General features: G+C 43.1%; 1 protein-coding gene across 1 annotated transcript; it reads left to right on the top strand.

Moving 5' to 3' along the window:
• Positions 1–24,228, top strand: GPR137B (G protein-coupled receptor 137B). The gene is made up of 7 exons (XM_042821968.1): positions 1–503; positions 8,715–8,764; positions 13,995–14,217; positions 17,849–17,998; positions 19,849–19,977; positions 22,416–22,540; positions 23,902–24,228. Exons 1-7 carry the CDS (start codon positions 135–137, stop codon positions 24,011–24,013), a joined length of 1,158 nt encoding a protein of 385 aa, XP_042677902.1. The 5' UTR covers positions 1–134; the 3' UTR covers positions 24,014–24,228.
• Positions 24,229–25,934: the final 1,706 nt, after the last annotated feature.

A 25,934-nucleotide genomic window follows, 5' to 3' on the forward strand; every position in this document is an offset into this window, starting at 1 on the left:
CAAAGAGGAAGTGCAGCTTGTTTTCTTTCATTTTCTTGATTCCCGTGCTGTAGGAAGATGAAAGGAGAAGGAGGAGGAGGAGGCAGCAGCGGCAGCCAAACTTAATAAATAATTCTGACGATTCCTGATATCAAATGGAGGCCCCTGAGTGGGACCCACTGAAAAATGACACCCTTCCACCGACCCTGACGCCAGCTGTCCCTCCGTACGTGAAGCTGGGCCTGACCATTGTATATACTGTTTTTTATTCACTGCTTTTTGTGTTCATCTACGTCCAGCTCTGGCTGGTCCTTCACTACAGGCACAAGAGGTTCAGTTACCAAACTGTCTTTCTGTTTCTGTGCTTGTTTTGGGCCTCTCTTAGGACTGTGCTCTTTTCATTTTACTTCAAAGACTTTGTCACAGCAAATTCTCTCAGCCCCTTCATCTTCTGGCTCCTCTATTGCTTCCCCGTCTGCCTCCAGTTTTTCACCCTGACCCTGATGAATCTTTACTTCACACAGGTAAGCAACAGATATTTGATTAAATCTGACAGGATAAATTATTGTTTTGTAAGATTTGTGAGAAGGATGTAATTTCCTAATGTACTTTGGCAAAGCAAAAAGCAAATTTCAGATAGTTTAGTTTGGAATTGTAACATTTGATCTGTGTGCAAGTGATCGGTGTTACAGAGAACCTGGAGCCTGCGGTGATCATTTCGGGAATGGCAAATAGTGTCTATTGTCTGTGAAATGGGTGTCATTTAATTTAAAGGGAGGGAAAAAATATACAGGAGAGCTTGAAGGCTCGATGTCCAAAATACTGTTCTGTTATTATTCTTTACTATTGTTGTTACTGCTTAGCTTAGGCATTATAAGCCTCCTGGCTTAACAGACCTCAATCTCAGTAATTTTGCAGGCATCCCCCTGCTCAGACATTTTGTAAGTCAGCTGAGATAGTTTTCAGTGGGGAGATTTCTATTCTGTATCGACAACCAAAATGCAGATCAAGTCCTACTGCAGACCCAAGAAGTTCTTATAATGGTCTGTGTTACACACAGCAGTGAGTGTGGCCCCAGTACATGCTAGGTGCTGTACAGAGGTGCGCTCTCTGATTCAAGGACTCTGTGTTGTAAAGGTAAATCAGCTGTGTTATGAAGGAAGCAGCATCTCTGTATCAGAAAGACACCTTGAGAACATATCTGTGCAGTGGACAGCTAGGAATCCAGATGCATCAGGCTGCACAGAGCTCTGTGTTGCTGCAGTTAGACTTGCTTGGAAGTATTGCTGGTAAGCTTGGGTATATCGGTACCAGGTTGCAGGATGAGATGTCAGCATGCTGAGGCACAGAAAGGCTGCTAGGCTTGCCTGAGATCTCACAGGAAGCTTGCAGGAGAGCAGGGACTGAATTCGCTGTCTCTTCCATCCCACTACAGTGCATGCAGGAGGACACCTAGCTCTCAGATGGTTCTTGCCAGAGGTAGCTTTTCCAGTGCAGGGACAGCTGGCAAGGGGAAGTGCCAGGATGCTCTGTGTGTAGCTGCGTGCCCTGCTTGGGACCAGCTCAGTGCCTTGCTCTAGGTGCTTTTATAGTGCCTACAATGCTTACAGTGCTCTGTAGCTATGCAGGGCTGTGAGCTCAGAACAGCCCAGCTGGAGAGGTCAGGCTGATTGTGAGAGCTGCCATTCCAAAGCTGAAAAAGCAGAGCACATAAACATGAAAGCTCTAAGAGGATCATTTGAGTTGCAGAGGGTGTTAGGACCACGTACGTAGTTTGGCACTTAGGTTTACTTCTCTGGATTCAATGCCTTAAATGCCTGCAACTCATAGCACTCCACTCCTCAGGACTTGAAACATATTTAGAGATTAAGGAGTCTTTCATCTACATGCTACTCAAATCTAGCTCAGGCATTTAATCACCTATGCTTGATCCCATGACATTTGATAATGATGCAGTTCTCCTGGGGCTGATGTCCATCATCGCATAGTCCATCGCCATCGCAGCAGCTGAGAATAAACTATACCCCTAGGTGAGATTCTTCCCTCAGACACGCATCAGGGCTGCCATGGAAGGCTGGAGAGTGCAGCATCCTGGCTTATAGCCAAGAGAAGTCGGGGCTGAAGTGAACACAGAGCATGCATGTTGACCTGTACTCTGCAGCATTTGTGCTAGTGCTCAGAGTCTGTGTCATCAGTAACTGATTCCTCTATTTAAGAGAGGTGTAAAATGAGAGTATACAGAATGTGTGCATCTGTCCTTTTAACTTATTTTTGGCACTGCTGTCTGATATCACTAAGGAAGTACAAGACATTGGCTGGAAACACAAATATTGTAAGGCTATTGGCTCTGCCTCTGACACGATTTCTGCTTTGTCACCGTGAGTCCTCCTGATCTTCCTCTGAGCCTCTCTTCAAAGGAGCAGCATGGTTACCTGTCTTGAAGAGCTGCTATGAGGATTTTGAAACATTTACACAGGACTTTCAGAGCTTGTGATGTGTGTCATAATCTCCAAAGATTGTGAGCCACTGTAGACAGGCATATTATTAGTAGTGGTGTTTGCTTTAGAGCTAGTTGCTCCCTGTGAAATCTCATCTCAAACATCTCCCTAACCACAATGAAATCTTAAGAAATACAAGCAGAGCCATTGTAGGAATGTAATGGGAAGACACAGAATAGGCGCATGTATTTTTAATTCACTGTTATTTACTTCTGGCCATTAAAAGGTGGTTTGGCTTGAAATTCAGCATCTTCTTAAGTCTGTATTTTTAATGTGCATCTAGCTTTCCACAGAAGGCAAGCAAGAACTAGCGTGAAAGGGGTGGGGAGAGAAAATTTTGTGTTCAGTAATGGCTTATAACTTCACAGACCTGTTCAGAAGCAACATTTATGCTTCTTTCTCTAGAAGGAAGGAAAGAAAGATCTGCAGCTGTGTCTCACTGCATGAGAACCGCGCTACTTAACTGGTGCTTAGCTGTAGGGAAATGAGTGATCTGTGCAAAGTATGGGGGCAGAGGATGGGAAGACCTCATGGAATTTGCAGGTGTTTACCTTCTGTCCGGCACTCAGCACTTCTAGAAGAGGCACTGCCTTTTAGACACAGAAGTGAGAAAAAAAAGTGATTTCAAAAGTACTGCAGATCTTCCTGGCCCAACAGAAAAAAATTCATTTGGCAAGTGCCTGAGGGCATTTTTCAGAATAATAAGCACCTTTGAACTTGACAGAAAGTTAGCCACAATTATTCTGTTTTTAATTGGTATCCCAAAGCAATGAGGACATAAATTTGGACTCTCTCTTACGTGTAGCAAGGCAAATAAGCCACAATGGTGTCAGCTAAGCAAGGGTTATTCGTGAGCATTGCCATCAGCAGACACAGCGGAAGCTCTGATGCACTGTGATGTATTGCTAGACTAGAGGACCTGTGGACAAAAGAAAAGCTACAATCAAAATAGTTTTGAATCAGAACTGTTCCTGAGAATTGTTCTTTGAGTGGGGAAGTATGGTCAGGGTGGTCTTGATGGCAGAATAAAAAGGGTGCTGTAGGTAAGGCTTAGGTAGAGTTACCTTCTCTCAGAAATCAAACACTAGAAAAAATACCTGCTATTTCTAATGGGATGCTGAATTTCCTAGTATTTTTTTTTTTTAATAAAGTCTTTATTCAATCTCCTGCCTTCTAAAGGAGAACATGAATGGTAACTTCCCTCTCAGGTTAACTTTCTATCTTCAACCTAATATCTGCAAATACCTGCATTGCACCAGGCCAGGGCAGCTCCCACATCCATCCAACAGAGAGCTGCAGTGTACATTTCCACCCACTGAAACAAAAAATCCCATAGATACATCCGCATCTCTCTTGGTCAATAAAGCAAACACTGTACACCAGCAAAAAACGTGTTGTCCACTTTAACTGAAGACAGACAGCGAGGACCCCAGGAGTCAAGAATTCTGTTATTTATGTCTTGACTTCCCAGATCTCCCACTCTTCCCATCCCGGAGAGGGGCCTCAGGCCTTATGATCAGGTCTGTGCACATAAGTTTAAATAAGCTCTGGGAAATAAAATCAAATGTTGCCCTTTTTGGTATGAGGTGGGAAGAGAAGGGTTTGCTTCATTTTGTTCTGTTTCAGGCTTTACATTTCACTGGGGAGCAGGATGCAAGGGAATGAAGAGGCAGGCTAGGATGTAGGGCTACCGGCTCAACAAAGTCAAGGCCAAAAAACATGAGCCATTGGGGATGCTGGAAATCCCGGTCCTCCTCTGCAGGCAGGCATGGTGAGCCACTTGTTGTGCTGTGGGTTTAACCATAGGGTTGGGAACTCCTCCAGCAGCTGGGGAAGGTGGTGCTGAGTTGAAGAACTATGAGGCTGTATAGGTGGAGAAGAGCTGCTAGGCAGATTCCCTCTCTTTATTCCTCCCTAGCCATATTCCATTTTTTCTCTGGCACTCAGACTGAGGAACTTACCCTGCCTCCCAGGCAAGGCTGATAAAATCAGGGACTTTCAAATGAGAGAGAAATTGTGCAGAGTAAGGCAGTCAGACAGGAGTTGGCCATGCTGGAAGTGCCTGGTAGGGCGGGGAGAAACCAGCACCAGGCTTTCAGGGAGGCTGCATTTATCTCTGTGGAGCTGGAGTACATGTTATCTGTGAAGGAAATTGAGAGATTCTTATCCTCTAGTTAGTCTGGGCAGAATTTTAGCAGTAATACTAGCAGTGAGAGAATAGAAAGGGTTTGTTTACAGCATGCTTCAGACATACATAGAACTACAAAGGAGTCCAACTTACAGGCAGCAAAGCATCAGCGTATAAATTTGACTTTAAACATTGCCCTCTGTATTAGATCTGTAGGAGACAAACTGAAATGGCAGACTGGCTGGCTGTCAGCATCTGACATGAGAAATGACATCATTTGCTTTGGAAAATAATTTGACAGGAAGGCTACATATGCAAACTTAGCACGGCTGTTGGCCCTGCAATAGTCCCAGCCTTTGTTTTTGCTAAGCTGCACAAGGCTGAGTATGGCAGGTGGTCACAGCCCATGTCAGTAGGCTTTGCAATGCACAGTTTAGGGAGTAGAGGGATAAAGTGGGCACTTGGGAGAGTATGATCCAGGAATGAGGGAACATTTTACAGGAAAGAACAAACATGGAAGAAGGAGAGAAAGTGGGACTGGGACTGGAAAATACACAGGAAAGGAAAGGTGATGGTGAGGGGCTTTGGTCCTGCATGAGGCTGGGTTGTGTTTTTAGGGCACAAAGTTTGCATGGAATGTGACAGAAGAGATGGACAATGTTGAGAAGGACTGGGAAGGGAAAGTATGCTCTGTGCTCCACATACAGCTCTTTGAAATGGGGACTGGTAAATAAAGCCGAACCTCATTCCTCTGCAGAGGGCCAGCTGGACAGGTATGAGAGCACTTAACACATACCTGAGGCTTTTGGTGAGCTGAGCAGCCAGTAAAAGTGAGTTGAGCCACCCGACACAGAGGTATCCTGAAGGTTTGTGCCTGGATTCACATCAGTGCAGCTAAATCAGAGCTTAGATTGAAAGCTACTCCAGTGAGGTTTCTTTTTTTTTGTTTTTTGTTTTGTTTTTTTCTAGGACTATGTAATTTGGCTCTGACACCTATTTCATTGATCCTAACATGGACAGGGTGGTTCCTGATGTAACTTTGATAACCACAGATGTAACCTCCATAAGTCATAGCAGCCAGGCCCTGCCTGCCTGCCTGCCTGCCCTGCTCTGTGCTGAGGCACTGCCCTCCATCCTCACCTCTCTTCTGCTGGGGCTGGTGAAATGCCTTTAAGGTCAGCTGTTTACATCAGTTCCTGAAACACAGGAATTTTCCCTGGCTGTATCTAGGTCTTTTTTGGAGTGCTTTTGTACTGCTGCCCTTTTATATGCCAGACACATACCTCAAGGGAGTGGAGGAGGGAGTGTGAGAATCTTATTTGAGGTTTCCAGTCCTTCAGCAAAGAGAAAGTCAAAAACAGGATAGTTCTTCTTCAGGAAAAAAAAAAAAAAAGAAAAAAAAAAAAGTGAAAGGGAGAAGAAATAAGGAGGAAAAGTAACCCTTTGCCATTAGAAAAACAGCAAGACATTTCGCAGTTTTCCTGGTTGCTATTCCCCCTGGGTTTCTCTGAAAGGTCTCTTTTAAGAGGTCTGCCTTCTGTGAGCTGTTTGGTCTATTCTTAGGAATAGCTGCCTTGCTTTGCTCTGCTTTGCTGGAAGCCTTGCTGAGATGACTCAGATACTGACTGGAAGCTTTCTCAACACTCTTGCAGGGAGGGGCCATTGGGCAACCTTTTCTTCCACAGCTCTTTGGAGTTAAAGAGCTGCACCCACACAGCTGAGGTATATTGAGCTATTGAGCTCAGCTTCAGACACCCTTACTCCCCACTGAATGGCTCTTTATTCCATGCCAATCACATTTCTTCCTGTGAGGTTACTCATGAAATAAGGCTGCAAAGGCAGCAGAATGTGGCTGCCTGTGTCTCTGTCTGGCAGTCAATTTGCACCAGTATCCACAAGTTGCACCAGCAGTGTGCCTCTACATAGTGTCCTTTTTCTGTGCAGTACTTTCTTCATGGTTATTTTTGCTCTGACACGATTCAGAAGCCTTTGTTGGGGCAACTCCACCAAGCAGCATCCCCACACACAGCTGCTTCAGCAATGCCACACTGAGAGATGTGACCCTGCGCTGCACCAGCAGCAGGAACATCATGCGTGGTTCTTACTAAATTAGCTGTGGGGATTCTGCTGAGTGGGGCAGCATTGGGCTGTTTGATGTGAAAGCAGCGTTCTGTGACACTATGGGGGTGGCTGCAATCTTTTAGGGGAAGTACAGGAGTTGGCATTGAGGAACAAATGAATTTCCCAGGCTTTGTGGACGCTGCACAGCTCATTGCTCACTGCAGATTGTCTCATGGAGCTCTTTGCACAGGCTCTGAACACCTCTGTTCTGTGCTGCTCCTGAAAGCTGTCAGAATTAATGGTACAGCATGTGAGTACTGCTGTTGAGGTCAGCGTTCCCACACCTCTTATACCTCCCTCCTAGGTAGCAAGTAGGTAAAGCAACATGAAACTTGTTCCTGATTTCCTTTGGGAATTCATGATCTGAGAATTTGGAGAATGAATCGCAAAGATCTTCTCTAAGGGATACTGCCAGAGATGTTATCTACTGGGAAATAATGTCAATGGCTGCAGAATATTTTTAGAGATTTCCACCCTCAATGTTTCCATTTTATTTTCAGCTGTTACTTTTCTAAGGTCTGCTGAGAGGCTCAGTGCTCTCTGCTTGTTCCGCTAGTACTAAGCAGACTGATGTGTCATAAAAGTAATTTTCAATTCAAGGCAGCTGCTTCTGGTGAATAGCAGCTAAATAACACGTTGTTCCAGGAGCGCTGGAACAAATGAAGCCTGATTTTCTGCAGTTCTGTGTCTCATGCTTGACTTTGAGCTGTGGCTGAGGCTGTTCCCGTGACGGAGGCATTTCTCATGGTACTTGCCTGGGCAGTATCTCCCAAATCAGGTGATGTGCGGGGCCATTCTGTGGGATTCTCCTCACAGAGGTCATATATCAGATGCATTTCAAGCATGCTTTACTTCTGTTGGGTCACTGATTTTCAAGAGGGTGACAGAAGGGTCATGTCTCTGACTGAGTATTTTGGTCCAGACTCTTTTGAGTCTCCTCTCCTCTGAGCTGAACAACCAAAGAGATTTCAGCCTCTTGCTCATACGTCTTGCCCTCCAGAGCCTTCACCATTTTTGTCACCTTTTTTTGGACAGATAAACATGCTGACAAGGTAGACACATGCCTATCACCTATGCAGTGATTGTGTAATTCTTGTTTCCTTGGCAGAGCATGATAATCATACTAGCTGTTATGGAAGTTACCCTAAAGGACATGCGATACTAATCGAAATGGATAAAATGGGATGACTTGAGAAGAAATCAATTGGGAAACAACCCTAGGGAACAGCCACACAGCATGTTATTTTGTAATACTGGTAATCACTTTGCTTCAGCAGTGACTGCTGAGTTAAAAAAAAAAACATTTATGAAGGTTTATAAGCTGAGTGTGTTTAGTAACAATGTTAACTTACGAAAAAGCAGTGACACTTCCCTTCATCATCTTTAATAAAAAAAATGCAAATTATTAAGTATTTTTTTCTTTTCAGGCTGGTAACTATTGTGCCTGAGTGCTCTCTCTGTAAAAATATATATTGTTCTGTTTGTGAACAGACAGCCAGTAGAAGCTAAATAAGCCTCAAAGTAAAGAGATTTCACTGGCATCCTTTTGGGAAGCAACATGGATGCAAACTGACATCACCAATTTCAGGCAGGCTGAGGTACTCCAGCAAGCTTTACATGTGCGTACAGCATCAGACCCAACTTGCCAGTATGAGCTGGTCTGTATGAGAGGCATGTACTTACCGGATGTATAAGAACCTAATAATTATTTATCTCTTGATTATACAAGCTCTTGTGAATACTAATATAAAACCTTACATCAGTATGTGATATAAGTGAAAACAGTGGTGCAGACAATTTGCATAACAGTATGTGATCATCTCTTGCTGAGTGGTTTTAATACTTTATATCTTGCCTACCATGGACAAGACATACAGGTGAATCTATCACTACATTTCATGTGACATGTGAGACAGGATTCCTGTGGACACAGCATTTTTCTTTACTCATGTGTCCTATGTCTGATGCAGTATTTTTCTGTTTTGCAGGTGATATTTAAGGCTAAATCAAAATATTCCCCAGAGCTACTGAAATACAGGTGAGAACTGTGAAAATCTTTGGAGTGGTGAAGAAAAATTGCCATGTACTTTGAGAAATGCTGACAGTTTGTGATGCTCTTATCTCTACTACTCCTATTTAAATACCAGTGTTTCATGACAATGGTTCTGAGGCCAGCTTATTCCTATTATGTTTCAAAGTCTGTGTCATTTCCCAATACAAGCACCATTTTTAGACATTCATGTATTTCAAAGGGAAATATTTCAAATGCAGGCAGAAAGCACTGACCCTGCTAGTTTGCCTACATGTTCACAAAGGACCTGTGGATGCTAGGTGAATTCAGGCCCAGAACTTCAGTAAAGGTAACAGGGTGACATATTCATTGCAATAGGAAAAAGTGGGACTGGGTATGTCTTAACCGAGAAGTGAGGTAAGCAGTAATAAAAGGTTATGGGGAGCTTAGAAAAGAATTATGAAGGGAAGGAGCGAGAGAGAATGGATTCAAGACAATGGTGTTTTGGGGAGCTTATAGATGACTTACCGTGATTCCATAGAGCTGAGATTATGATGGCTTTGCATTTAGGTGGTAAGATCTGTTTAAGGTCTTGTTTGAGCAGGAAGGATTGTCAGGAACTACTTGAGAACTCCTCAAATGGCCTAGATGTCCAGAAAGTTGAGGAAGAGATCAATAAATTATTCTTTACTGTGGCAATGCCTAAAACCATCGGTCAGGGGAAATATTGCTTAGACAGGGCAAGAGAAAGATAGAGAGAGGTTGTCTTATTTCCAAATAAGGAGTTTACAATCTGAAATCAGGATAGGAAAGCAGAGTAATTTGCAACTGAAATCTGCCCCCTTATTTACTGACTATTCAGGAGAAGCTGGTACTGTATCAACAGGTGGAATACTAATATTGTCTGTGCCCTGGAAGGTGGAAACCTAGCCTAGCTGGCTAGGTTTTGATGCAGCTGGAGCAGCAACCATCTGGAGCTAGTGCTTGAGAAAACGTGTTTGGTAGAATGGCAGGACAGCAAGAGCGAGCTGAGTGGTGCTTGGACCAGTGACCAGTGAGGATATGAGACGTGACAGTTGGGTACTCCATGATGATAAGCAGCTAATACAGAAATTCTAAGGAGGGAAACAGAGGCTGCATCTGTTTTGGTGGCCCCAGGAATGCTTTGAAGTTAGTTGGTCTATGTGCATACTTTGGCCACATCCCAAACCAAAAAGAGCAAGAGCCAGATGCTCGCTGATGAACACTGTGACATACAAATACATTCATCCCCCTTTAGGCTCTGGTTTCCGTGGGAAGGAAATCCAGGAGTGTGGGTTGGCAGACAAATACTGCACACACTCACCAGGTCCCCTGCCAGCCCTCAATGCAAGTGAGAGAGCGTGCCTGCCCTGATGGTACACTAGCCAAAAGGAACAAAGAGGTTGCACAACACCTGAGCTGCAGGTAGATCATGATGTAGGGAAAGTCTATGAACATGTTTCTGGTTGGCTTTAAAGGTGAGAGATAGCAGCTTCGAACCTTGTACACTAATGGCATTTGTGGCAAGGCTTTATTCTTAAAAAGTGCTTGAAAAATTCTTTCTTCATGCAGAGAGAGCTCATGAGCTTGTGATGTTTATTTAACATCTGCTAAGTGAGCACATACTACCCTGCCCTCAACATTTCTGTGTTCATCTAGACTCTTGCCTACTGCATTTCTAACACTGATCACTTTTGGATCTGGTCCAGCCTTATCTTTCATATTTAGCTCTGTTGGTAAAGGACTGCAAGAAGAGTTTTGTTTTAATATCTAAAAGCATTAATATGAATGTGGTTAGCCTGTGTGAAAGAGCCTAATAAATGAAGCTGACCTCATTTCAGGGTAGTTCAAGTGATGTAAATATATGCACACCTGCAGCAGTGGTCCCGTGTCTTAATTGTAACAGGCTAGTGAAAAATGGATGATTTGGGCCTTCATACAGGGCTTGGGGCCTACACTTAACGAATTTGATTTTTCTTTTCTAGCTGTTCATGGTTTGGATTTTTTTTTCCTGTTTTTGTTTGTTTCTTGTTTTTAAGTAAGTGTGAGACTGTATTACCTGGTGTCATATCTGCATCACGGCAGGAATGGATAATGGTAACATAAACAGATCAGCAGAGAAGTAGGACTGTGGTCTGTGTATTACACAGGTCTCATAAACCAGATAAGGAAAAAGTCCTATCAGGGTCAGAATCTTAAGTAAACTTTTCTCAGCATAGTCTTCACGATATTAGTCATTGCAGCAAAAAAAGCTCATGGCCAAGTCTGTACCAGCCCAGCTTCATATATAACAGTCCTCCTGCATATTTCCCTGGCCTTAGGGATTTCTTACAGTCACTGGGTTCGGTTGAGGCTTACTGTGCTATCTGTTTATGCACACAAGCCTCAGACAGTGTATAATTTCTGAGGAACCACATACAAAATGTAGTAGTTTCATGTGTTTTCTCATTAATCAGGGCAAAATTCATTGTGTTCAGTACAAAGCTCAAAGAAAAACTTACTAAAGAGATGCATCTAAGCCTGACAGAAAAAAGGAAAGCCTTGGTACATGCCTTCTCTACCAAGGCAGGTTACACATAGCTCCTTCTAAGGGACTAGCCCCAAAATGGGAATTAAGCACAATAGGCTGTTTGAAAAGTTATTGGTGTAACGTGGAAGCACTTCTCCTGACTTGCTTTCTATTTTCTGGAACAAACAAACAAAAACTGTTTATTCATGCTGTATAGCTGCCTGTGTAGGTGAGATGTAAGGATGCATTCTGCTTTTAAGTGAGGCTGCAATGCTTTCTGCAGCTGCAGAGACCCTAAAACTGCCATGAGAGACACAGCACATCTCCATCAGTGCTTATTCAGAACTCCAACAACAATGCTTCTTTTGTCAAAGCAGGCAGCAAGCAGGCTGCCTCCCCAACCGCATCGTGTTAATAAGGGGGTTGGGAGCTCGTTATGTGAAGAGCTGTCATGGCCCATCACTTGTGCAGCTCACACTGGCATACATAAGAGTGTGTGGGCAGGAGAGCTCAACAGTGCTTTTTATTATTATTTTTTTTTTGCTAAACTCTGTCAAGGAGGAGCCTGGCTGGTCAGGAGACAGCATCAAGAGCAAGCAGGCTGCACTGGAGCAGAAGTTTCTTCTGACTAAGTTGAGCAAAAAGAGAGTGCATACTTACTGTCATGCAAGAGACAGTGTGTAAAATACTCACCAGAGCATTTTACTTACACTGCAGTGAGGGTGCATATGAGCAATGTGGATATTGTGAGGCTGTTAAATAGGCTTTGGGAGGGGAAGGAAAGGAAGATGCGTAACCCTCACATAAAGACTTCTGAAATATTAATAGAATCACAGTATATCCTCAGTAGGAAGGGATCCGCAGGGATCATCGAGTCCACACAGCACCACCTCAAATTAAACCTTATGTCTGAGAGCGATGTCCAAACACTCCCTGAACTCCAGCACTTGGAGCCGTGCCCACAGCCCCGTGCAGCCCGTTCCGTGCCCACCGCCCTGTGGTGCAGCACCTGTCCCCAACCCACAGCCCCTCCCCTGCCGCAGCTCCATGCCGTTCCCTCGGGCCCTGCCGCTGTCACACAGAGCAGAGCTCAGCGCTGCCCCTCCGCTCCCTGTGAGGAGCTGCAGCCGCCATCGGGCCTCCCCTCAGCTCCTCTGCTATGAGCACACCCAGGGGCCTCAGCTGCTCCTTCACTATGTTCATAGCCTTCCTTTGGATGCTCTCTAATAGTTTTATATCTTTGTTATATTGTGGTGCCCCAGAATGTAACAGTAAATACAGTATTCACACTACAAGTGGGAACTGCATCCTCCAGAGGAAGATGTGTGAAAGAGGAGCTCCAGGACTGCAGTGCTTCTGGCATTAGGCTGTGAGGTTGAAAGGAGCTGCCTCGAGCTGCTCATTCTAAGGACAGAGCCCTGCCCTGGAAGAATAAGAATGAGCGCAATCTTCCCCCTGAGAGGGAATTTCCATGACCAGCAAGGAAAAGACAGCAGTCTTGTTTGCTGCCAGATATAGCTGGAAAAAAGGGCATTGATTTGTTGATGCAAGCGGACACTTTGAGGCTTTCAGTTCTCCTCATTATGCATCTAAATGTTCTCAAAGGTGTACCTCTTCCTTCCCTGCCCTCTGAAAAGAAGACAACTATTCTTCTGCTTTGTAGCTGGGTTAAACACATGCAGGAAATCTATCACCATGAGGTAAAAGTGTTTTTAAATAATCCAAATTTGATTCCTCAGAGACAGTCAAATTCAAAATTCACATTGAACGTGAAGGACTAGGGCCAAAGCCACTTGCTCTGTGGCTGCAGATTATAAACCCACCAGAAATTGTCTCGGACAACAAAGATAAAGAAATAAGCAAACACTTGAAATGTAAATATGTTTCTTTTTATTTGTGTGTTTGTTTGTTTATGGAAACCTCTGCAGCTGTGTGTAGGAGTAAAGAGAAGCAGTCTTCCTTGGGTGTATGGCTTACTTATGTTGCAGGTATCACTTCTGGGTGGGTGGGAAAACAAACCAGTCCAGCTCCTGGGCTTCTGTCACATTTCTGTTCCAGCTCTGCTCCTGTGGTTGTGCAAACAAACCCTTTATCTGGCATAGATGGCGAAATGCCAACCCAGAATCAATGTGCATATTTACATTTCTTGATGGTTCTTTTAAGAGGTTGCCCGTGACAAAAATTTTTAAGAAAAGGGACAGAGAACGATGCTGGGGAGCCAGTAATTTTCCTATGCTTAGGCACTTCCCTAATTTAATATGAAATCTAATTGCAAACACTGGTAGTCACTGACGCTTTTCATGGCAGTAAAACCAGGATCAACAACAGTCCTTTCCAACCAGCTCAACCTTTTGCAAGGTTTTTCCTGTCAGCAAATAGTCGGATGGTTTGTGCCATATATGAAGTGCATGTTTTAAGAAAGTACATGTGTATTTTAAATGATTTGTAAGAACTGGGCTGTTGTATCTCTGCTGCACTCTTCCAAATTGTATTGCCTGACATTAGTTCTTTTTACTTACTGCTTATTCTGTGACTGTAAAAAAAGGTCTAAAACTAGCTCTGTTCATCTCTCCAGCAATCCAGAGTGCTTAGATTTGGCTGTGAGTCACTGGTCAGCTGTGGCAGCCCAACATGTGCAGCTTCCATTATTCAGAGTTGCAGCTTCCACCTCGTGACTGAAACTTGCTGAACAATGTCGCTAAAACTGTTTTCTCCTCACTCTCCCAGGTTGCCCCTCTACCTGGCCTCTCTTTTCATAAGTCTCCTCTTCCTCTTGGTGAACTTAACATGTGCAGTATTGGTGAGGACACAGAATTCAGAGAGAAAAGTCATTGTCTCTGTCCGGGTGGCAATTAATGACACATTGTTTGTGCTCTGCGCTGTTTCACTCTCCATCTGCCTGTATAAGATTTCCAAGATGTCTTTAGCCAACATTTACTTGGAATCCAAGGTAAGGTACATTTTCAGTTCCTTTTAAAGTACCTTCTGAGAGACATGGGTAGTGCAAGGCAGAGGCACATGGTTCTTCAGATCCCCCAAGAGCTTAGAGGCCTTAGACTTCACAGCTTGCACTTGGTTGTACATCCTGCTCAATAAATAAATACTGAGGAGTAGAAGGGGTGCTTTTGTCTAACCCCACAGACCCCAGAATACATACTTAGTTCCGGGTTTACAGAACTTCTGGCTGGAGTTCCTCACAGCTGTTTTTAAGCTGGGTGCCACCCAACTACATTTCAGTACTGCTTCAGAGAGGTGGTCTTTACTTTGAGATCCTTCAGTTTGTCAAATTATTGGCTGATTATTCTAAATGTTTAAGGTAGCAGTGTGCTGAAGGTAAACCAGAAAAAAGGAATATGAATATCCTTTATAAATTTGCATAGTGTCCTATAGATAATATAATAGTTTTTTTGAAAGACTTAATGTATTATGAATTCATCCAAACAGAGAGAAGGGGGAAAAGGTCTCTCCTATTAATCTACACAATATTCTTTCAAGAAATGTTTGCTTCACAGCTTTGCTGGAAGAGCTGGGTCTGCAAAAGGTGTCATAAAAGCTAGCTGTGTTTGTCATAAGTCAAAATGTTTTGTATCTATACAAAATGAAACAAAGTTTTCAAAGGTCTTTGTATTCACAGTACATGGTTAGATCTTAAAGCAAACGATTAATTCAACCAGTAGCACATTACCATTATCACAACAAGCATTCCAAAAATCTAAGTTTTAACTTCCATTTTGAAAATCTTATAATAAAATCCCTCCTTCCATTTGGTTAATCAGATGAAAGGAATACTTTTCCTGTTTAATCAAATCTGGCTGTACTGCACAACAACTAAAAGTTCATGGCTGAACAGAAGATTTAAAAACACAGCTTAGTTTGTTTTGCTTCTTTCCACTCTGTCATTTGCTGACCAAAGGGCACGGGCAGTGGATTATTTTTACTGTTGAGAAAAGTTTATCTACTGCTGCAAGTCACAGAAGTGTAAATCTCTGTGACAAAGCAGTGTTAACCTACATGAGGCTTTGGTGGATTACTTCATTCTGTTTCCTTCTGCAGGAAACCTTATCTCCTTCACTTCAAGCTATTTCATGAAAAACAAAGAAATTTGAGTGTTATTGCAGAGAGGAAAAGACAGGGCATGGCGCTAATGAAAATTTGAATTTGTAAACGAGAATTAAAGAGCACTGTACTTCTTTCTGCTGACCTGAAATAGAGTCTCTCTGGGGACTTCCAATAGGATTTGGCTGTACATACTTAGGGATACAGAAGGCTGGAGCCAGCAGTGAAATAACATCCTGGTTTAATCTGCCACTGCTGTGCTGAAAAAAATTGCTAAAGAGCTAAAGTTCGGTCTTTGCAGTGATACAATAGAAGCAGCATTGGACAAAACGTGCATTCTGTGTTGCTTGGAGATGGGGACCAGTGCTGGCAGCCTTTTATTTGTATCTCCCATCTCATGGCACATACTCTGTGACCACACATGGAAGTGCTGGCAGACACAGCATCACCTGCAGGATCTGGTGCGGGGCCGGACCTGATCCTGAGCCGTGACCCAGGCAGCACCAGGGAGGTGCAGAGCCCACCCATGAGTGTTGCATTTGGTCCTGCTACCTACTTAGGGCTCCTTTCTTTTCTATGGGCCTGTGACTGAAGAGGGGATCCTTCCAAGCTTGTCGAGCTGCACTCTGCTTTCCCCAGGTCACCTGACTAGATTTGACTGGCAGTGAAAACAGAACAAGTTTAGTCCCTTTTTTTTTTTTTTGTATTTGGTGGCAATAGAGTTTGTTAAAGCTGCAGTGTATTGAACTATTAAAGCCTTATGGGGAAACTGGCATGGGGCAGCACCGACTGTGCGCTGCTCCTCACTTCTGTTTTTAAATGCAGCCGAAGTGGGACATGGTGTGTGATCATTAGCAGCTTCTCCCTGCTCACTCCCCTGGGTTTCCATGGCAGCCCCGCTGCTCCTACAAAAGGAGAATGGGGAAGTGTTGAGTGGATGTTTCCCCTTTTTGGCACTTCCTGCTTGCTGCTCTCACTGCTGTGCGTTGGGTGTCTGTTCCAGTTCCCACATGGCAGCCCCCCGGCTCAGGTTGGGCCTGGCTGGAGGCGGTGTCTGCGGCAGCGCTGTGAGCAGGTCATCAGGCAGAGACTGACAGCACTGAGGGTTTCATGATACTCCTGAGTATTCAGGCTGTTCTCTGAAGCAATGTTATTTTTTGCAGGAATGCAGGCGAGCTATAGTTTCCTGGTGGCCTTTTTGACGAGTCACTCCTTATTGCCTCTAGCCATGGAACGCACGGTGTGAGGTGTTTGCTTGGCAAAGCAACAGGACAACAGCCTCCAGCACGCGTGGGCAGCAGAGAAGCCTGGTGGGCTCCTTAAGCCAAGGCTTCAGGGCTAGGGCTAGAGTTATGCAGGGCTTCTGGATGTGGTGACCTGGTGGCTCGCCCTGACCCATTTTGTATTTGTGTTCTGCCTGTTTGTGCCTCGGGCTGCCAACCTGCTAGCTGAGTACCTGAGTGGGGGGAGATGTGCAGACCTTGCTGTCTCCTGCCTGGGTATAAAAGGTCCCGTGAGGGGGAGCAGCTTCCCTCTTGGCTTGTCTGTATCAGCTAGATGAAAAGAACCCATCTGCATTGTGTAGATCTCTGCCTGGAGAAGGAGGGCAGGGCTAGTGAAGCAAATGGCTGTACTGTGCTAGCCTAAAGCCTGGTTCCTCAGTGCATTCCTCCTTTGGACGTGATAAATACCATTCCAGAGTGAACTGCACAGCATTTGAGTTTCTTCCTTCAGAGCCAGCCTCATTTTGTATGCAGGCCTGCCACCATGACCTGATTCATGGATCAGACTCACTGATCCCCATAGCCATGCCTCCTGGACTCCTCTGCTGCCACAGCTCCTGTGCTGATGCCTCAGTCCCCTGATTCCAACAAGCAGTGGTCAGGAGCTGCCCTTGTTCCTCACGCTAGTTGAGGCTCTTTCCCCTGCTCTGTCCCTTTTCTTCTCTGAACCTTAGGAACTGTCATGACTTCATGCTTTGCAGTGTCATTCCTGCCCTGGTGCTGAAGGTCCCACTTGCAGACTACCCGGCCATGATAACTTTGCCCATAGGCTGTGCCTCCACTTCGTCTTCTCTGTGTTGACTTTTAGGTGAGGCAGGATGTTCTGTTCCAGTCTGCACTGTGTTTAACTGCTGACTGTTGTGATCTGCTCCTTACTTAGGAAATAGGTGCACAGCAAGCAGTTATAAAAAGATGCAAGTTTGCATCATGCCAGTAGCGAGAGTCTGAGATAGGATGTTCAATAGCTGGCATGCAGCTGAATTCTCTAGCTCTATCCAATACCAGGTGTTCTCAGGTGCTTTCATTGCTGTGAAAATGGCACTTGTGCAGCAGTGACAGGCATTAACAGCAGCCCATCTTGGTAAGGGTCGGAACCACTGCCAGGATATACTGATCAAAGATAGGAAAACATCAGTCAGTAACATTAGTCAAAGCACCATAACAACCCCCCATACTCCATGCAAAGAAATATTCTTGTCAACTTCCCATGTGACTAATAACCTGTGTTCAAATCTTTTCCAGGGATCATCAGTGTGTCAGGTGACAAGCATAGGAGTGACTGTTATACTACTTTATACCTCACGCGCCTGTTACAACTTGTTCATCTTATCATTTTCCCAAACCAAGAAAGTCAATTCTTTTGATTATGATTGGTACAACGTATCAGATCAGGCAAGTATGAAAATATTTGCTAATGAGAAAAACTCATTCTCATGTGACAGCTGATTTCCTAAACATTATGACAAGAGGCATTAGCTTATTGATTTGCTCTACGAATACAAATTTCTTGTAATAACAGCAGAATGGAAAGCAGAAAGGGGGAGAAAAAAAAAAAAAAAGCACTAAAAGAAAAACATAACTGCCAATTAAACAATTTTAAAATATCAATCTTTTAGTTAGCATTTAATTCATTTTTATTTTACTGGTAAAAACAACATTCAAAAAGACAGGTGTCTTGTTCATTGGTAAGAATGTACTGTAGCTGGAGAGCAGAAAAACAGTTCTTGATGCCCCTGAAATGCAAAGTTCCAAGTTCTGAAGTCATCATCAAGTCTCCCATTGGCATTTAGTGCAGAGGAGTTATGTACCTTAATTCTGTCAGTAGCATATCTTCCCTAGTTTTAGGATCAGACTGTGATTCTTCACAACTTTTCATTGCAAGTTACAATTCAGATATTGAGAACTAGCAGTATTAGAAATGCTAAGGGAAATAAGCAGATAACTCTTTCTTGAATTTTATGAAATTTGGACATCCAGCTCCTTTCTCTGCTTTGAAACACACAGGTCCCAGTAGTTTTCAAGCTCAATCAAGGCTTGGAAAAACAGCAGGCCTGTATTTAGAGCATGAGTAAATATTTTTGGGGCTCAAAATCCCAGATACATGATGCCTTCTCACCACTGAGCAAGTACTTGCAGAACAAAAGCAGAGTTCCTAGCTGGCCAGGCAAGTGCCTTGTAGTGCCAGGCAGGCCAAGCAAACCGGAGCCATTCTCTGCTGAGCAGCAAATAAAACTAGAAATAAAAAGCAGGTAATCAGTAGGATAAGGCTGTCCAGAGGATCTCGTTAAGAGTTGTTGGAGAACAGTACGTTAAGGACCTCTAGTCCCCCCTGCTGCAGTGTGGGTAGGAGTACAGCTAGGTGATACCACTGTGCAATTAGAAGACACAGATTTTAGATGGAAGAGCAGTGCACTGTGATTCATCTCCTGAATCCAACATCTTCCCTCCTCCTGTTGAAGCCTGGTGTGTTGGTGGCTGCTGATGGTCCATTGCAGATACTAGAAATTTATGGCCAGAATATTTGATCCAGTTTCCCACCTGGAAGCCATGGTTACTCATAAGGGGGGCTGACTGGAATGCTTTAGGACCTGCTGTGTCTCTCCAGTGAACTGCCTCAGGTCATTTTTCAGAAACATTTCCCTTTTTGATTCCACACAAAACACATCAAAAGACAGGACTGCCCTCTGTAGATATGGCAAACAGCAGAGGGGAAATCTGGAGAGAAGTTAGTTCAAAGCTAACACTAGAGAAACTGTGGTTATTCCAGATAACAAAGTGCAATCATTTGAAGAGTTCCAAATCTTAATTTTTAAAGATTGCGAGCAATAACCTTGAAGACCTGGGCACTGACTGTTCTTTCATGTATTATTCCCATCTGAGAAAGGACCAGAAAGGTAGCTTCTCTTTAAGTCCATTTTATCACATTCTTCCCAGCCCAAGAGCCTGGCAAGCATCCAGCGAACTTTGATTTTGCTGAAGACAGAGGATGAGAAAGGAGGAGAGAGGGTAGAAGGAAAGAGAAGCCATGTACTCAACAACATAGAACATTTAATTTTTTTTTTTTTTTTTTATGCCTTTAATCATTAGCCAGGTTAATCCAACTTTACTGGAGTTTCCGGACATGTTGTCAAGCTTCAGCCAATTAAGTATAGCGCTTCGTAAGAAGACATGTTGGCTCTTGCACCAAGAAAACAAAATGCCATTTTTGTTTGTAAATATTTTTCTTTTTGACTTTTCAACAGGCGGATCTGAAATGCCAGCTGGGAGATGCAGGGTACATAGTGTTTGGAGTGATCCTTTTTGTCTGGGAGCTCTTGCCTACTTCCTTGGTTGTGTATTTCTTCCGCGTTCGAAATCCTACCAAAGATCTAGTGAGTGAAATCTGCTAGTACATTTGTTATTGGGATGTTGTGGCAGGTCTGAAGGGCTCAGCATGCAGGGGAGCTTTTGCTTCTTTACATATTATCTTTTTCAACGTGCCCTCAGCAGAATAAAACCCAAGTCAATGGCCTTGTTATGCTAAGTACTTATGAAAGAAACTCATCATATTTACCCAGAAGAAAGACAGTGTGTTTCTCAGGCAATTATCTTAAGAATCAGTAACCTTAAGTTTAGGGACATGTTCCTCATGGGTTAATATGGCACTGTACTGTAGGCAGTGGAAAAGGAGTCAGTTTGCTCAATCACAGTATTGTTCGTAACATAGAGAGCAGCGAAATGATGATGTGCTAACTGTTCCATGGCATATATGAATTAGCTTTAGTTCTTCTAGCTTTGTGTCCATTGAATTGTTTCAGTGCCAAAAGCTAATAGCTATAATAAGCACTACCTGACATTTTTGCTTGCTGAAACAGCAGAGCACAGATTAAAGTGGGAGTTGTAACAAAAATACTATATATCCTTAATACAACGCAGTTAATAGATGGACACGAATCTTTTAATGGCTGTAAGCAGCACTTCCAGGCTAGGGTGTGCTGGTTGACAGCACATGGGTTTATCAGCCTCGCATGAGGCTAGATTACCTAGGTAATCTGTGGGTCAAACCCAATTAAAGCTAATACTCCCCCAAGGAAAATGTAAACAGTAAATTCACAAGAGAAGCAATTCACAGAACATACTTCTAGAGAAGACCATGATTTTTGTTCTCATACACGCATTTTCAAAGGCAGCGAGAAAGTCAAACTTGTAAGGAAGTAACAGACACCAGTTACATGAAGTCCTTCTTACAGTTCACCTGTGATACCTGATATCACACTGGGAAACCTACCAATGTCTATCAAAATTAATGCATTAAAATAAGATCTCAGCCCTACTCCTGCTTAGGAAGTAGCCAGGATAACTGTAAAGAGGAGAAATTAAATGTTTTTAAACAACAGTCTGGTGATGCTGTTCTTCTTAGAAGCAGCTACAGAAAGATCTCATTTTACTTGAGGTGATTTTAGTACAGCCAGACATGCTTTTAAATTCATGGTGTTAGATTCACAGAAAATGGAAGTAAGAGTTGTGATCTAACCTCTGCTTTACAAAACTGACCACATAAACACTTGGAATCTTACTCAAATGAGGGTCAGGCAGGCAGCATTCTCTTGCAAGTCAGAACACGCTACGTTAACACACACAACATTATGTTTTTGCATTGTGACTTTCAGAAAGCCTCAAGTCTCAAACTGAAAGATAACAGTTGAGGAGTCATTGGTGTTATCACTACTTTCATGGGGAACTGTCTATGGATAGACATTATCTGTCATAGTGAATCAATCAGACATGATTTTTTCCTGCGCAAGATACTTATGCCAAACACTTGCTGTAATTGGAAAATTGGAAACAAGGATGTTAGAAAGGCAACTGCAGCAAGGCAAAACTGAACTTCAGTGCAAACATGCCACAAGAGGGAGACTAAGGGCCACAATATGTTCAGCAGACTTAAAACAGTTGAAGAGTAGAAAATAGTCTACCTATAGAAAATACCCATAAAGCATGGGATTGGAATTAAAACAAACTCTTCTTTAGTTTTAAAAAAACAACTTAACTCTCATTTATTAAAAATCCAGAATATTCTTCATTTGCTATAGGGAAAAATTCCAGGAAATAGTAACCCTTTGGTTTCACATTTCATTCAGGACTTCAGAATGAGAAAGTTTGAGTAGAGGCAGCCTACATGCAGCACAGTCCAGAGGTAAAGCTCCACATGGCAGTTGATACCACCTGAAACAAGCAACTGCCTGCTTTGGTGCTGACAGAGAGCAACTGCAGCACTTGGACCTTTGCTTTGCTGTAGCTTCAACAAGACAAATGTTTGAAACGGGGACAGAAAAGGGTGTATTTTTAGTTCATCGTTGCTAAAGTTATTTAATATCTGAAGAGATAACGAGAGGTTTAAGTGCTCTCCTACCTAAGGCCAAGGAGATGCTGCCATCCTGCCTTATCCACATGCACTGGGAATCCCATCCCTACATATAAGCATCGACTGAGTCAAAGGAGCTCAGCTGGTTCCCAGATGTCTCTGAGCACAGTGTCCAGACTCAAATGGGTTTTCTGAATTGTGTCTACTCTCCATTTTAAATTCTATGAAAGAAAATGCTCTGTATAAATGAAGGTGTTACATGAGGAAAAACTTAAAATATGAGATCATCTCTATGCCAGTAGAAGAAAAAAAAGTAGAAAAAGATTTTTGTTGTCTACAGAATACCTAAAATAGCCTGTTTTGTTTTGGAAGCCAGGATATAAGTATGCAGTAACTTATTTTGGAAGTCACACACTAAGCAATTTCTCTGCTGCAAGTACTAACTCAAGTTTAACCTTCTCTCAGGCCAATGCAGGAATGGTCCCAAGCCATGGCTTCAATCCCAGATCTTATTTCTTTGACAACCCTCGCAGATATGACAGTGATGATGATCTGGCATGGAATATTGCACCCCAAGGAGCACAGGGCAGGTAAGATACAAGAGCTTACTTCCCATAACAGAAACAGCTAGAGGAGAGGAAAGGTACACACTGCATAAGAGCAATGAAAACTGTTTAGATTCAGTTGCTGCCTAAATGATAAAGGGTGGGGAGGAAGCTAACGTGGCAGCACTGAATGGACTCATAGAAACTACAAGGACACAAGAATGAAAATGGTTACATCATTTCAGATCTTTGAAAAAGTCAGGGCAGATCTTTGGATTGCATTTCATCCTCTACTTCTTCCAAGAGCAGAACAAGACATGTCATTTAATAGTTCAGTGTGTCAGCAAAGCACCCTACAGAGTAGCTGCTTTCCCAGCTTTGAGAAGAGGGGTAAAGCTTGAGACTGCAGGCAGGTAACTTGCCATGGTGGTAGTGACAAAGCCTGTCCTGTAACATGGTTAAACACCTCAGGGCAGCTCACCTGAAGTAAAAGGGATATTTGCTTGCCTATTTGCTCGAAGTGAATGCAATTCTGCTTAACTTTTGAGATCCCACATAACTCAGAACCACCATAAGAAGCCTTTTTGTGGGTTTTTTTTTGTTTGTTCTTCTGTGCAACCATGAGGTTTATAAGGATTAGCTCATCCTCCCAGGAAAGTGGAGATCGCAATAAGAACAGCACCTCACTCAGAGAAAGAAAGGCAGTGCATAATCCTGTCCTGAGAGGAAGTTACTGTGTGTTACTTATCTTCTATTCTTGAATCTACAACATGCTGGTGTTATATCATTACAAGTTATCTGAAAATAAGATTCGCTAACAGCAGCTAACGTTCCCAGATCTAGTTCCTTAGACAGTCACTAGCCAGTTCCTCTAATTATAAAGTTACTACTTAGAGTTATCACCCTATTCCTGCAATAGATTTCCATGTAGTAACTCATCCCATTGAAGATGCTGCAGATGGTGCACTCCAGCCACTACCCAGCCTATAGCTAGAGATGCTCTTCCTTACAAAGGTGTGAAGGAATGAGCCACATTAGCACAGCTCCCAGTATAAATCAAACCGACTGATTATGAGAGCAGAGGCAGTACACCAGAGATGCTCACTAGATCCATGTCCCTTCTATACAGATGCAGGGAGGTTCAGATCTGTCACTGACAGTCCATTGCTGTCTCAGGATAGGCATGGATTAGAAACACCAACTCTCTAGCACTCAGATGTTCAACCACCTCCTGGATCAGCAAAGCAGAGAGGAAAAAGTCTTTAGTGAACTAAAAGAATCAGGAAACAAGTAATGACTCATCTCAGTATGAGAACCACAACTATGCAATTGCATTTTGCCCACAGTAACTAACCAGCTATGTACAGAATCAAGCTGATGCTCAATAATTCTGTTTTCCTCTCAAGTTTCTCTCCAGATTACTATGACTGGGGCCATCAGAACAACAGCTTCATGGCTTACATAGGATCCCTCCAGCAAGATCCAACATTGGACACAGACAGGCCAAGCCCTATATGACTTCAATCAACTACCTAGGACATTCCAATATTAAAACAATTGTTCTGAAAAACAAAGCTTAGCAAATTTATTCACTCTTTGGTTTTTAGAAGTGTTCCTATGCACAGATAAATGAAGAACTTGTCTTTGCCACAAGCTTTTCATAGTGTAAGGAAAAGCATAAGCTAATGATTTAAACTTTAAAGACTGTTCTAATTATATATGTCGTTCCAAAAGCAATGCCTCCTCTTTATTTCCATGGGAACTACTACAACTAACACAGAACACAACAACACTATTTGATAGAGCAAATTCACAGCTACAAAACAGTATTTTTCAGCACAGTCACCAACATTACTTATGCATTTTCACTGCTGATGTACAAGGGCCTGCCTGCCACACAAAATCCGCATGAGCAGAGGTGACCAGCTGTCACCACTGCTACAACGCACCACCCACTGCCTTACTGTGCTCACATCTACTGTTTTGTCTCCAGAAATATTCAGCAATCGTCTGTGAATGTCAAGGGATGCAACTTTTTCCACATGGAGGAATTCAGCAACACGCCTTTGCTTCATACGCACTTCTAAGTCGGACACCGTTTTGTCAGATTGCCCCTCCGCTGCCATTTCTCACACAGCAACAAATTGTGACTGAATATTGCTGGGAAAGTTCAACCTCTACTGCCGTACCACCACCATCCAACTCTGACACCATGGGCCAACATGATAAAAATAGGAGGCATTATTTTTGGAGCAGCCCTCATACCGCCTTGTTTCAAGCCATGGCATTTTTGGCTTTGAACAGAGTTTTGAGAAGGTATAATTTAATCACTTTATGCTCATTTTAAAAGAGCAAATTCTGTGAAGTAAAATGGCAATTGTTTTCTAAGTATTTTTATTTTTACACTGTGTATTAGGTTAGAAATGATGATTATGAGTGTACTGTAAATACATGACAATGTTACCTGAATGCATGACAGTAAGAGACTCTTACGTGCACGTAACAGCCTGTAAGGAAAAAATGCCAAGACCATTAAATATTGTCTTTTCAAGTTACTGCTACATTCTTGAAGCACAATCTCCTGTGGATTGTTGCTGATGACACAGCACAGCAAGATAGTTGGAGGTTCACACATCTACTATGCACTAGTTACCATCTCAAAACACGCTGCGTTCCTCTGAAAATAAGAAAACTATCTACTCAGCAGCCATAGGGACACTCTTAAAGCAGAAGAGATGGTCACCTGCTCTGGCTTGAACAGCAAAACAGGCTGAAAACCTGTAAGCTTGAAATAATAAAAGTTATATGATAATTCTGTGAATGACTTCTAGGTATTTCCTATAGAAGAGTAATTAAAATGGCAAGTCAGTGACCAGAGGGATGGATACATAAGGTTCCTTGATTCAGTGGGGGGAAAACAATTCCAGACTTCTGCAGGGCTGTTCTGCCACACCCGCCCCCATGCCTTGCGTCTGTGGACACCTGAAGTCAAGTCTCAAATGTGTAACAAAACCACCACCTCTGAACTACTGCTACTGTTGATGAATTAATAATACTAAGTATATTAAAAGACAGCTGTTCGTAAGGGTATTATGCTATTGCTGCAGAGAGAGAGAGAGCAGGCATCTGAGACAAGCTGCAAATTGTTTTGGTGGTGGACAGGCAGGTGCTGCTTCCTGCTGCAGTGCCTCTTGCCATTTAGTGAGGATGTTCTCTCTTTCTCTGCGAATCAGAAGCACTCCTGGTTATTTAAGATGCATTAAAAACCTGGGTTTCCCTGGAGGCAAATGTTCTTCCAGGTTGGAATGGGAGTCCTTCGAGTTCTGCTATGTCTGAACAAAACAACTTCATGCAAGAAAATCTTCAGGATTTACATTTTTTTCACAGTAGATAAAGCTGCACTGCAAAAATTTAATTGGAAGAATTCTGCACTTCAAAC

Source organism: Centrocercus urophasianus, unplaced genomic scaffold, assembly GCF_019232065.1.
Source record: "Centrocercus urophasianus isolate 14NV4802_14NV808 unplaced genomic scaffold, USGS_Curo_1.0 seq_10, whole genome shotgun sequence".
NCBI lineage: Eukaryota > Metazoa > Chordata > Aves > Galliformes > Phasianidae > Centrocercus > Centrocercus urophasianus.

Excerpts from the sequence above, each read along its gene's own strand:
- GPR137B (XM_042821968.1), top strand. The coding sequence starts at position 135 with ATGGAGGCCCCTGAGTGGGACCCACTGAAAAATGACACCCTTCCACCG. Across the intron at positions 14,218-17,848 it reads ACATTTACTTGGAATCCAAG|GGATCATCAGTGTGTCAGGT; the intron begins GTAAGGTACATT and ends AATCTTTTCCAG. Across the intron at positions 19,978-22,415 it reads GAAATCCTACCAAAGATCTA|GCCAATGCAGGAATGGTCCC; the intron begins GTGAGTGAAATC and ends ACCTTCTCTCAG.